The 12,795-nt window shown below is 42.5% G+C and overlaps 1 protein-coding gene across 1 annotated transcript in view; it reads right to left on the bottom strand.

The window, feature by feature from the left end:
- THSD7B (thrombospondin type 1 domain containing 7B) overlaps positions 1-12,795 on the bottom strand; it is a 241,363-nt gene that overhangs the window by 11,291 nt on the left and 217,277 nt on the right. Inside the window, exons 17-20 of the mRNA XM_058839930.1 lie at positions 11,427-11,568; positions 9,905-10,020; positions 9,275-9,392; positions 2,751-2,896 (exon numbers count right to left, since the gene is read on the bottom strand). Of these exons, the coding sequence (XP_058695913.1) occupies positions 2,751-2,896; positions 9,275-9,392; positions 9,905-10,020; positions 11,427-11,568 (522 nt within the window). The remainder of the gene's footprint in view (positions 1-2,750; positions 2,897-9,274; positions 9,393-9,904; positions 10,021-11,426; positions 11,569-12,795) is intronic.

Below are 12,795 nucleotides of genomic sequence, written 5' to 3' on the forward strand. Positions count from 1 at the left end.
CTGGAAATATGTGGGAATCTGACTTCCACAAGGGATTCCTGCCATTTGTCTGCAAAAATTCCTATATTGACCCTACTACAAGCCATGCTGGTTTTCCTAAATACAGGATGTACGTGCCCCTCCACCAGCACCTGCATGGAGCCTCCACCTCTCTCCCTGCTCCCTGATGGGGAAATCAGAAGCTTTACACCTCCTGTGTCAGTCAGGAATCTCTGGAATTCAGTAACTCACTAATATAAGGCAGCATCTCCACGAGCCTTCTCTCACATCACATCTGGTATTTCCCACATGTAACGCTCCAGTAAGACAGGAGGTAACAGCCCTAATGAGATGCTTCACCCAGATGTGCCTTCAAGAAAAGTTTTCCCTTTTTGGCTTTTACTGGGTTCATGTGCTCACAATTATTTTAGGTAAAGAGTTGACTGGGCAATGCTTTCACAGGTTCATGAGCATTTAATCAGGTAAAAGTCTCTCTAATGAGGGAGCATTGCGTGATCACATTTAAGGGAGTGCTTTTAAAACCATTAGAAAGGAAAGGTTCTTAGTCTTTTTAGGAATGTCAGCCAGCTTTGTGTTTGAAAATGCCTGGAGATTCCATTTATATTCCCTTAATGGAAAAAATTATGAACAGCATCAGACACTGCTAATTTTTTTCCCTTTTTTTTTTTTTAAGCTAATCAGGGTAAACCACTTCAACTCTAGGAGGAAAATTATTAATGTCCTGCAACCCTTTAAAACTGGATGTACTGACCAGTTCCTAAGTTCTGCACCCCTCTGAATGCAGGGAAATGCCCCATGGTGCCACAGGTGTGCCTGGGATGTGTGCCATTACTTGGGGAGCAACACTCTCGTTTCCACACTGACAATCAGCACCAAGGACACTTAGCACACTCTATTCCTAACCACTGAGACACCTCTAATTGTTCACATGAAGTCAATTTAGCATAAAATAGTCCTCCTACTACAAGGAATTGCAGTCTCAGTTATAATATAAGGAAAAAATATTTTAGCCTTATAACTAATTGTCCCATTTCTATCATTACAGGAAGACACTTTCACACTATGCATTCTGGCCTTACCATAGGATGCTTTACCTTATTTCACTAAGCATCCTTGAAAACAGGACTTCCAAAAGCTTTCTTTAGAATGCAAGCTTAAGCTTCTTTTCTGGTAAAGCACAGGAATAAATCACCCTGTATTTATGAACTACATTTAATTCCTAAGCACCTCATTAAAAAGAAGTGAACATGAATAGAATGGCTTCTCTCCAAAACAAAGCAAAAGGGAGAGAAACTGCTCTGTGGTAATTGAAGGAGAGAAGCAGGCTCTAACTCACTGAATGCAGGGATGGTATCTGGGTTACGGAACGCTGTGATTACTCGCTCTGAGCTGAAATTTAGCTGGGTTTGGGATGGGCACACTGTAATCTGCACAATATGTTATTTATCTGGAGTAAGCCACGGCCTTAATTCAGCTTCCCTACTAATTTTTTTATCAGCTGTGTTAGCTCCTATGGTTGAAGATCTCTTTCCTGATGTTTAACACAATCTGCTTGTTAGCTGGACAAAATATCAGCTGATGCTCTCATTTTATTCTATTTATAAGTATGTCATATACATTTTATACATGCTGAGTACAGCACATACAAGGACCACATGCACATCTCTAGTTGTAATGAGTTGTTGATTAGAGAAAAAGATAAATTTACTTCTGTTTCTCTGATCTTGGACTGTCACAATCCAGATTTCATTTGTGAAAACCTGAGAATATTCTGGGTATTTATTGTGCCACTCATATATTCACTACACGTCCCTCCACCACACTGAGAAACCACGTGGGTATTCAAGGCGCTGGCAGAGCAGAAATCACAAGGGATGTGTGTCTTTATGTGCATTACTGGCTTCAATCTCCTACATGATATAATGTGGAGAAGCAGCCACAGATCTGGCACAGGTCTTGTCCCCTGGGACCAGACAGGGCTCGTTTCCACCACACTTCTCCTACCTCCATCACACCGAAGCCAGATTTAAGCAGGCTGATAAGTGTCATTGTGAAAGATTCACCTCTGCTTAAACTGGGTTACCAACTAATACGTTTTAATATTGGAAATGTGATCTAACAGATAAGGAGAGAAGAAAAAACACGGAGGCGAAGGAAAAAGTCAATTCAAGCTTGATGGAAGTCACTGCTGGTGAAAAAATGATGGCCCCAGTGCTGAGCAGAGGTGGCAGGTGTAGGGACAGCACACAGGAACTGAATCCAGACATTTTTAGATCATTAAAAAGAGAGCCAGGGTAAGGAGAAAGTAGAAACCAGCCCTTCATACAATACCTCACGCTATTGTACCAGAGACCCGGGAGGGGAGACCTGCTATACAGTCCTTAACAAAAAAAGATTAAAAAAAAGAAAAAAAAATATAAAAAAAGCTAAGCTGCCTTGGTATCCAGTATATCTATCTTCTTGTTAGTGATATTTCATGTAATTAAACTATAGGTCACCATGACTATGCCCAGTCAAACACATTCACTCCACAAATCCCCTACATGAGCTCACAGTACCTGAACCCGTATCACTCCCTATGAATGAGGGGCAGGTGTTCACCACCCCTGAATTTCCCCTCTTCCCCCAGACCTTCACCAGCCGCAGAGACACCTCGAGCCCACGACCAGCAATTAATCCCACAACGTGACGATGGATTTTGCCGCTGACCCCAGGCACGGGGAAGCTCTGGAGAGCAATGAAAGCCCTACCTGGACGGTGCAGGGAGACCAGGGCCCCAGCAGCCAGCTGTAGCAGGGCTTCACCGGGCAGCTCCTGTGCTGGCTGAGCTGCTCCGGGCAGGGCCTGCCCTCGCCCACTGCCCGCAGCACCACCGAGCGCCCTCGCACCATCTGGCCTAGGACAGACAGCACACAGCCCCGCAGAGATGCAGCCAGAGAGAAAGGGAGAAAGAAAGAAAGACAGATTTTGTAATTTATCGGCATTCCTAGTTCATTTCCCAGCGCTGAAATCTGTTAAAAAAGCAATTAATTGGGAAGACTGTTTGGATAATAGGGATGCGATTGCTAAGTCTAAGAAATGCAGTCACTAATATCTTCAAGCACACTTTTTCAACACGGTTTTGTATGTTTTCCAAATATAGTGTTTGTTTATGCAATGCATTTAAATACTTGACTAGATCCTGATTATTAAATATGACAGGAAAATAATTCCTATGGAACCAGCATTTCTACCATTACACATTCAGTATGTTTCCAGAGATTTTTAACAAATGAAATTTTCTTTTTATGAGCAATTATGTGGACTTAATTTGAAAACTGCAAACACTGTAGTGGTTATTACTGTCCATAACCACTTCTACCATTTCCATTAAAAACCTATTTATTATTGGTGAAAACTTCTTCAGCCACTGAATGGAAAAAGCAATTATGGTACTACTTTTGAACTAATAAAACTGAATATATTCATTAAAGTTACAGCAATTCCATTTCTGCCTTCTTTGCTGTCCATTTATGTCCAGGAATGTTTTCACTCAAAATGTTTCAATTAGAATTCCATCTCCAATTAAAAAGAAAAGTGGAAAAGAAAAAGCCCTTATGCAGTGGGACGCAGAAGATTGTGCTGGGGATAAAATTTCTGCCCTGTCTTTCAATAGGTGTGGATCTGAGTTAAAACTGAAAGGTCTGGGCAGTAAGGGCAGACAAATACAACAAGGCAGAGGTGAGTGGTAATTGCTAACCCAGTGCAAAGGAAGAGATAAGGTGCTATGGTGGAGCTCTCCCTTTTGGATCACTGCCCTTCAGCTGCTTTTGTGAGCAGGAGGGAGTCTGGTGGGGGAGTAAATACCCTGCAAAGCAGGGAGGCTGCAATACCCAGCCAGATCCCTCTCCCAGCTATTTATGCACGTGATTTTTAATTAAGGATACTGCAGGTGTAAGGCACATCTCTGGTATCTGTCACCATGACTATCCACAGAGCAAGATTTCCAAAAATGTTTTAGCAAATAAAAATCAAAAGCAGACACACCTGGAAAAGGCACTGATGGACACCTTAGCAAACTCTCTTACCTTTATTCCCTTACTCTGACCCACTGAATTCTGTTTTTAAACCCATTAAAACCAACTTTAAGACTTCCTCCTTTTCAAGTTTTAATCCCCTGGACCTGGGGAGTTTCTAACAGAAGTGATGATAAAAGCTGTGACCCACACAACTGTGCATCTGCATCTGCCATCATGAATCAGATACATTAGGAGGGGGGAAAAATCCTACCAGCTGAGAGGAAAGGGAAAGGGAAAGGGAAAGGGAAAGGGAAAGGGAAAGGGAAAGGGAAAGGGAAAGGGAAAGGGAAAGGGAAAGGGAAAGGGAAAGGGAAAGGGAAAGGGAAAGGGAAAGGGAAAGGGAAAGGGAAAGGGAAAGGGAAAGGGAAAGGGAAAGGGAAAGGGAAAGGGAAAGGGAAAGGGAAAGGGAAAGGGAAAGGTCCTGTGCTTCACTGGGGAATCAGAGCACGGGAAGAGAAATCTCCCAGTCTGCTGTTGGATGAACCCCACTGAAGCTCTCCCTGGGCCAACTGGCCAAAACGAGCTGTTCCTTCCTCTCCAGCCAGAGACCAAATTGGCCAAATTTGTCTTAATGCTGAATGCTGAGTATTGGTGAGCAATGGAAAAGGCTCTTTGGGAAACAGGGGGAAGCCTGTGGCTGCAGGGTTCTGGGGCACCCTGCCAGGCACCAGCTCCCTGCATGGAGCTAAGGAAAAAGAGGTCTCCTAAGGTTAAAAGATCCAATTTCATTAGGAGGGACTTGAAAGCCTGAAGCATTCATCAAGCTGTTTTAATTAACTAAATCATTTCCTTTTGTACAGTCAGTTTAACATGTTTCTAGCAATATGTAAATAGGAAGATCATTGAACAGAAAGAGGAATTAACAACTTTTCTTTCTTACAGTTGGTTATCCAAACTACTGAAACTCACTACAGTCCCAGCGGTCAGCTGGGGCTTGATTCAGTCTACCACTTTCTTTTAAAACGGTGAATGAATAAATGAAGAAAGAAATGTCATTGAAACTTTCCTTTGCACAATGACTGCAGTGAGTTTCATAAGGCTCTAATTTTTTTTCACTCCAAAAACATTATCTAGGTGCTCAATTACCACTCAAGTAGCAGAAAACCTCCATTTTTTCTTTTTAAATACCTCATCTTTTGCTGCCTATACAGAACAGAATCTCACTGCATCTGAAACTAATTTGTTTCCAATATAAACTCTAGAAGAGTTGAAGCAATTCTGGTTATTTCTTTAATTTTCCTTTGAATTCTTATCTAATTTCCCAATGAATTGGCCGCATCTCTGATTCCTTGGCTCTGCAATGTTATATTATACAAAAATTAGGATGGAAAGTGTGCTGGATTGAAAATATCCTCAAATTAGTTTTCAAAGGGAAAAAACAAAAGGGGCCAGTCTTGTTAATGCTGGTCATTTAAAATTCTGTTTTGTGTTAGCAGCAAGAATTGCATCTCAGGAATAGAGGATTATATTTTCTAATCAGATTTTTTTTTTTTACCCTCCAAAAATTCTTGCCATTACTTGCACTTTATATCCACAAAGTGATGCTGAAACCAGTAAGATTCAAACTCCTGCTACATTTCATCCCAGTCACAATGACCAACATGTTGCAACCAGCTTAGTGAGTTTGAGCAGAGCATATAAAAACCAGCTCTATCAAGGAACCACAAGACCAGAGCAGGGATCAAGTTACTAAAATAAGCCCTGGAGGTCAGGTTAGGTCACAAGCAAGTGGGACAGGTGATAAATAGGGCTTTCATCCCCTTCCCACTGCCAGTCCCTCCAGCAGCACTGGGGCATCCCCAGCAACATCTCCCACTGTCAGTCTGGAGCTTGCCAAGTTTGAGTAGCAGGTGAGAAAGCATCACAAGGAGTTCTTCACAAGGCAACACCAAAAATGTTTTCCCAAACTGGTGATGATCCAGGGAAGAATACAACAACTGAATTTTTCCTTTGTGTGCATCCTTGTGCGCCTTCACTTCTATCCCACAGGTCACTCTGGTGCTGGGATTCACGTCTCTGCAGCTTGCTATGGTCCCTGGGGGTCTGAGGACTAAGCTACAGCAACATGTTCAGCGCTGCTAAATCCTGGAATTTATGTGATAAAGTCGGCTTTGTAAGTGGCAAAGCAGCGCTGTAGGTGGTTAAATACAATTTAGCAGTCCTGTTACAGAACTTGGGAGAAGCCATGTGGGATTAGAAAACGTTTATGTAGAAAGATTCAGCATCTTCATCTATTCATTTGCCTTAACAAAGGAAATTCAATTTGCTGGGGATTACCAAACATCTTTCCAGTAACTTTGATTCAGGCCCCGGAAGCATCATCCATTAAAGCAGTTCTATACATCTTTTCATAGCAATACAGCAAGTGATGTAAGGAACTCCTATATATAACCCTGTGTCAGCCTAAAGCCCTATCCAGAATCCTGAGCAGATGCTGCCCAGAACTACAGCTGCAACAGGCAAACATCAGTTACACATCTCCACAGGCTCAGTGCAGCCAGGAAAGAGAGATCTGCTTTATTCATCATCATTCATAAAAGTCAATTTATTCGCCTTTGGCTGCTGTGTACCAGAACTGTGTTAGATGTCAGTGCCACATGCACAGCAGCAGCACTTCATGTTTAAATGCATTATTCCATAAAATAAAACCTGAGTAAAGGTACCATCCATTAAAATATATCGCATCAAACTGTTATTGGAAGAGAAGGATAGAATAAAATTGTTAGCAACAATGCTTGAGTAAAAAACATGTGAAAACACAAATCCAGCAACACTAAATTTTGACCCAAATTATATTTAAATTATGTTTCTCTTTGAAGTCCTTTATGGTGCTTCTGCAGGCCTTTCAATCGCTCTCCAAAAATAGCCAGAAAAGCAAAATATTGTTGTGAGCTAATCCAGTAATGCTGCGTTCAACTTGCTGTGAATTATTTCTGCACACCGAGCACCTAAGCCCTGCATTTTAGCTGTACCAGACAGTGGGCAATTACTTACTGGCAAAGGGAAGCAGTTATGAGTGTTTACTGCAGCCAATTCCCACAGCTCATTTATTGTCACCCTTTGTTTTTTCCTATCTAATTTGAGGCTTCATCCTACTCCCACGGAAGCCTGTGAGAAACTCAGGGTGACTTCAAAGGTGTGGCAGTCCATGACCCTTCTGGCTGGAAACCCTCGCTGTGTTCCTCTGAAGCAGCGCCTGTAGATGAGTGCACAAAACTCTTCTCTGTTATTGCCATCATCCAGGAGTATTTACAACCCACTGGTGCTCAGTGAAGCAGCTGAATGACACTGTTTGTGCTGCTGGAACCACATAAGGGCCACTGCCACAGGACAGGTGCCAAGGTCCCTCCACCAGGGATGTTTGGTACCACAGTTCCTCTGAGTTGATACAGCAGAAGTCAGATCAAGACCGAGGCTGCTGGAAAATAAACTGTGTGCTTGGAATAACCTGGAGGCAGAGTATTTTTGTTTCACTGGTGCTTCTGCTCTGTCATTGGAGGTTCAGGGTCCCTGTGAAGTTGTCCAAGTGGTAGAGAAGGATTGAGCAAAACTTGGCTTCTTTATGGCACAGTTTGTAAAACAGCTTTCCCGGCTGCTTGGCTGCCGTAGGTTCACTGAAGAGTATCTCCAGCTTTTAAATCCATGTTAAACAACAGCAGTAGTACAGTGGCCTGTACAAGACAGCTCTCCAGCCAACAGTAGAGCAGAGGTGTCATCTTTGAAGATCAGGGATAACCTGTAAACTGAGCTGAGCTTCGGCTTGACTGTGTGGCTGAAACAGCCCCAGTAAGGTTTGGCACCTAAAGCCAGGACACTCATTGGGAAGTCTCTTTCAGCACGAATGTTTCCAGATTTCCTCTGATTTAGGACATGGAGTAACTCCTTGTACTCATTGGCAACTCTTTAACCAGTCTGGAATTTGCACAAGCATTTCAGGATCAGGGGCTAAACACAAGACACATATTTACTTGAGTATCTCCTTTTGCAAACTATGCAATGCAAGAGCTCAGGATGGAAAAAATCTTCAGGTACTATATAGGGTGAGCTGCTCCTTGAGCATACTAAAAGCCATAAAAACATTACAACCTGCTTTTGCACTGTACTCTGTTTAACTTAGTAAGTGATTGAACACTCAAAAAATTAAATTAAGTTTATTCAGCGACACAAGCATTAACACTCCAAAATGGATTTTAAAGAAAAAAAAATAATAATTTGGAATTAATAGTACTCCCAGTGTGTTGTTGTTAAAACACTGTCCATGAATTATTCATTTCTGCTAAGAAAGCACTACTTCACAAATGGGCTAAAAGCTCAGCAAAGAAAGAACAGCACTAATCCAAATATTAAGCTTTTTCTGTAACATGCTTTGATCTCTGGTATCCATCTGAAGGAATCATTTTATGGAAGTTAAGAGCTTTTTTCTTTTTGACCTTAAGTGAATTTGATTCAAATATACATTATGGCTTTTGAATCTTAAAGACCATTAGCTGTACCTCTAATGCACATCAGAAGCCTGGGAAATAAAGTCCCAAGCTTATTGAGAATAAAACCTTCAATGCATTTCCTCATGTCAATACTCAAAGGGTATTTTAAAACACCTAAGCTGAAAAAGGTCCTAATCCTTTCACTTTTTGTATGCTGGTGAACACTACTGGCTGAAGAAAGTCTTGCTGAAGTTATTGGGGTCATATAAGTGTTAGGGGACCTGTGGATGCAAGATGGAGATAGAGGCATACACTAAATGATGAAAAATTGTCTTTGTGTGTTTTCTTCAATGGGATACAATTATGTTAGTAAAAATTACTTCACCAGAGAATTTGTATTTATTTATTAATCTCTTCAGAATCTTGTAATACTCCCAAGCTCTTTGCTAGCTTTACATACTCCCCATCTCTAGGGTAAATGGTTGCTATGACTGAATTCTGAGAGTTTGAATTAATTAATAAATAATCCTCCAGACATCTGACTACTCATTCCCCAAGATGCATTTTTCACTTTAAAGTACTTTGGAAATAGCCTGCTTAGCTCTAAACACCCACCACCTCAGGACCTCCAGAACATCTAAAACCACCTCCAAAGGATTCAGGTGTGGCTTGAGGCTATCCCTGAGCTCTGTACCCCTACTCAGGGACTGCCTGAGTCCAGCTGGGGCTGTGGGTGCTGTCTGTGCTGCATTGTTGGGGTATGGGGGGTCAGGAGGGCAGGTAGGGACTCACCACCGGCGCCACACGTGTGTGAGCACTGTGACCAGGCTGACCACGGGGAGAGCTGGCAGTCCACGGCACACCCCACCACGCACGGACTGCTCGTGGGCACGGGCTTCTCCAGGTGCAGCTGTGACAGGGAAACACAGGCATCAGCTTCCCCAGGCCCCAACCACCCCCTGTCACAGCCAAGCACACAAACAAGAACTGGCAGCAACTCTGCAGGGCACCAGCATGGTGATGTGTACAGGGAGCTTCCCTGAGGGTGCAATGGCTGAATGCGCTTCCAGCGGTGAAGCGTTTCACATCTGAGCATCCCTCAGTGTTTGGGTCTCACTCCAAAGGGGCAACCCTAGATTTCTAACAGCAGAACATAATGTCCCTGGTCCCCAGCTTTGGGATGGTGCAGGGTTGGTAGCCATGCCCCATGTGTTTGAGTCGAGGAGCGACACCCTGACACCCACTGACACCCCTCTATTTCCCAAAGCCCCCTCCAGCTGTGCGCTCCCAGCACCATACAAAACTTTTCCACCGGTTATGGGGAATGTCTTAGCGTGGATCAGAAGGCACCACCAGCTTTCTGTTAACACAGGGACCTCAGGGTCCTGAAACAACCACAGGGTGTGCCCCAGCCCTGCTCACCTGCTGGCAGAGCTGCATGCTGACGGTGGCCCCGTCGCTGCGCTGGCAGCTCAGGAGGCGGCGGCGCTCCCCGTGACCGCAGGTGGCATTGGCACCCAGCTGGCACCCGCTCCAGCCTGCAGGCACAAACAAAGGGTGCACTGCTGCAGGTCACCTTTGTACTCAACACAGAATCATACAATCACAGAATGGCTTGCAAGGGACCTTAAAGACTGCGTAGTTCCAATCCCCTGCTGTGACAGGGACACCTTCCCCTAGACCACGCAGCTCAAAGCCCCATCCAGCCTGGCTTTGAAGCCTTGAACATGGGTGTTACCTTCACCTACAGCAGCACTTCCCCATGTCAGGGCATCCCACACCCAAGAACAACCCCCCACAAAAGAAAATTGTTCTCAAAGCCAGACAGGTCTCAGAGGAGACTCTCTCTTTGCAGTCCGATACCGTATCCCGTTCCGACACCAGTACATCAGAGTGCACATGCTGAACGCTGATAAAGGCTATCAGTTCAATCCACTTGGCACAGGTACAAGACTGTATTGTCTGAAGTAAAATTCCACTTTGATAAAGCAGCCAGAGAAGTTTCTGAAGGGGAACGAACTCTGGTTTAACCTGTTTTTGTCTCGAGGCAAAGCTATCCATTATTTAAAACTAAACTGTAATACTCATGAAATAAAAGCAGTATTTCTAGAGGAAAAAAATTAATATCTTATTACGTGTCTGAAATTATGTTGGTCAGAATACAACTAAACTGAAATAAGCTTTAAAACACCATTTAAAATAAACAAAAAGCATTACAGAAGCCACTAAAATTTCCATACACCACCAATAAATAAGAAGGATGAGAAGAAAACCTATTACTTTGTGTCTTCCACCTTTGATAAACACGAACACATAAATGTTCTGCATTTCTGAAATGTGATGATAAAAAAGGCATCATTCTGCTGCCTGTGTTTCTAGGGCTTTTATTACAAACAGGCTGAGTTTATATTCATATATTTTATCTTGCTCTGTTCTCCCTTCCCACCAGCCCCCAAACTTCTCTTAGATCTCTCCTCTGAATGCCTTTCTCATTTATTTCAGCTGGTCAAAACAAAAGGAATTTTTCGGTTTTGTTTTGTTCATTTGTTTGCAGCAGAACCAATTGCTTCTAAGCCCCTAAATAATGCATTTTGCTCTGAATATCCTATGCCCACCTATATAACTCATATTGCCTTCAAAACAGACTTCTGTTGTACTCTGTACTATTGGCTTCACCAGAACCACACAGATGATACTCTTTTAATTGAAATTTTGTAATTAATTCTGTTGATAACCCATTGAAAATCCCATTTAGCATGCTTTATTTCCCATGTACTTGCAACAACAACTTAAATACAAAAATTGTGCATTTGTCCACTAACGTGTAAAAATGTAGGCATGTAATTAACTTTATTGAAACCAATGATGTCAAGGCTTTAACCAACACCCCAAGCAAACATAACTAAAAGCACATACTAAGGGGATATTGAAAATTCATACCTACCTGTTAGGTTGTACTGGTATTGGAAGCAATTTTGATTAAGAATACATGGCTTCATTTGTGAATCTTCAGGGCAGGGCTTTGAACTGACAGGAGACCTCAGCACTTGTCGGGTTCGTGTTTGCATAATATTGGGGTCACACACCTGGAGAGAGGAGGGGTGGACAGTACAGAGACCCCAGTAAATCACACAGACATCACTGACACCAGAAAATCACACCGACACCACAGACCACGGCTGTTCATGCACATCCATGGCCACATGGAGGTAAGATACAATCCCACACCTGTTTTAACAATACTTAAAAGCATATAAAGGAAAAGAAATGTGGTTCAAAGTTAAAAATCCAGTATCACTAAAAGTCATCTTTTATCCACCCTGATTTGGCTATTTTAGGCCTCCTATACTATTTTTTCCCATGTTTTTTGGTAAGGATCCTTAGGTACAACGGGATAAGGACCACATATTTTTTGTGCACTGCGCTGCACCTCCTTCCAAGAATTCCAGTAAAATGCCACAGTGCTGAATAACAGGACAGGATTTCTGGCACAATTAATGCACTTTAAAGTAATATCTGATGTTACAGCAAAGCCCTCATTTCGAAGAAGGACATTAGTAATTGCACATCAGTTATGATGCTGGCCAGACGAGGTGCCTTTTCAGAGTATGTGATACCAATACTGATGTGTGGCTGCCTATAAACCAGGATTTGCTTGTTTACATTTTCACAGGAATATGAACCAACTGAGGCAGCTTTTCATTTCTGTTTGTGCATCACAGGCATGAAAAGTGTTTGTTTTAGCAGCCCTCAATCCTCACTCTCATAGCACCGTGGCACGGAGCTATTTTCCCACAGTCCAGTACTGGGAATGGGTGAGTGGAAGTGGTCACAGCAAACCTAATGGAAATAAATACCTTATTAAAGGTATTCACCACCATTTATTGAACAAGATGACCCATTTAATTCCTAACAGTTTCTCATTAGGATTGCTCAGGAACAGCAAAGAAAACAAAACAAAAAAAGCAACGCATGTAGAAATAGATTTTCATAAATGCTTGGGAATTTAAAACATGTTTTTTCTATAGAGTACTATAATTACAAAAAACAACTAACAGTTTGAAACCACAGGCTTATTACCATGCAACAAACAGCCTGCAAACACTGAACCCTGCACGGGTGGAAGTGTGGATAATTCCTGTATTGTGAATATTAAAGGGAAATGTAATGGCCTTGCAGCATAAATCTGGATCTCAGACTGCTGTAAACTGGATTAACTGCACAGATGATAGCAAAACTGAACAGAATAAATATCAGGACAAATGGGGGAAAAGTCTGCTCTGGTCTTAAAATACATTGTCTGTGCCTATTTT

This window comes from Poecile atricapillus, chromosome 5 (assembly GCF_030490865.1).
Source record: "Poecile atricapillus isolate bPoeAtr1 chromosome 5, bPoeAtr1.hap1, whole genome shotgun sequence".
In the NCBI taxonomy this organism is placed as follows: domain Eukaryota; kingdom Metazoa; phylum Chordata; class Aves; order Passeriformes; family Paridae; genus Poecile; species Poecile atricapillus.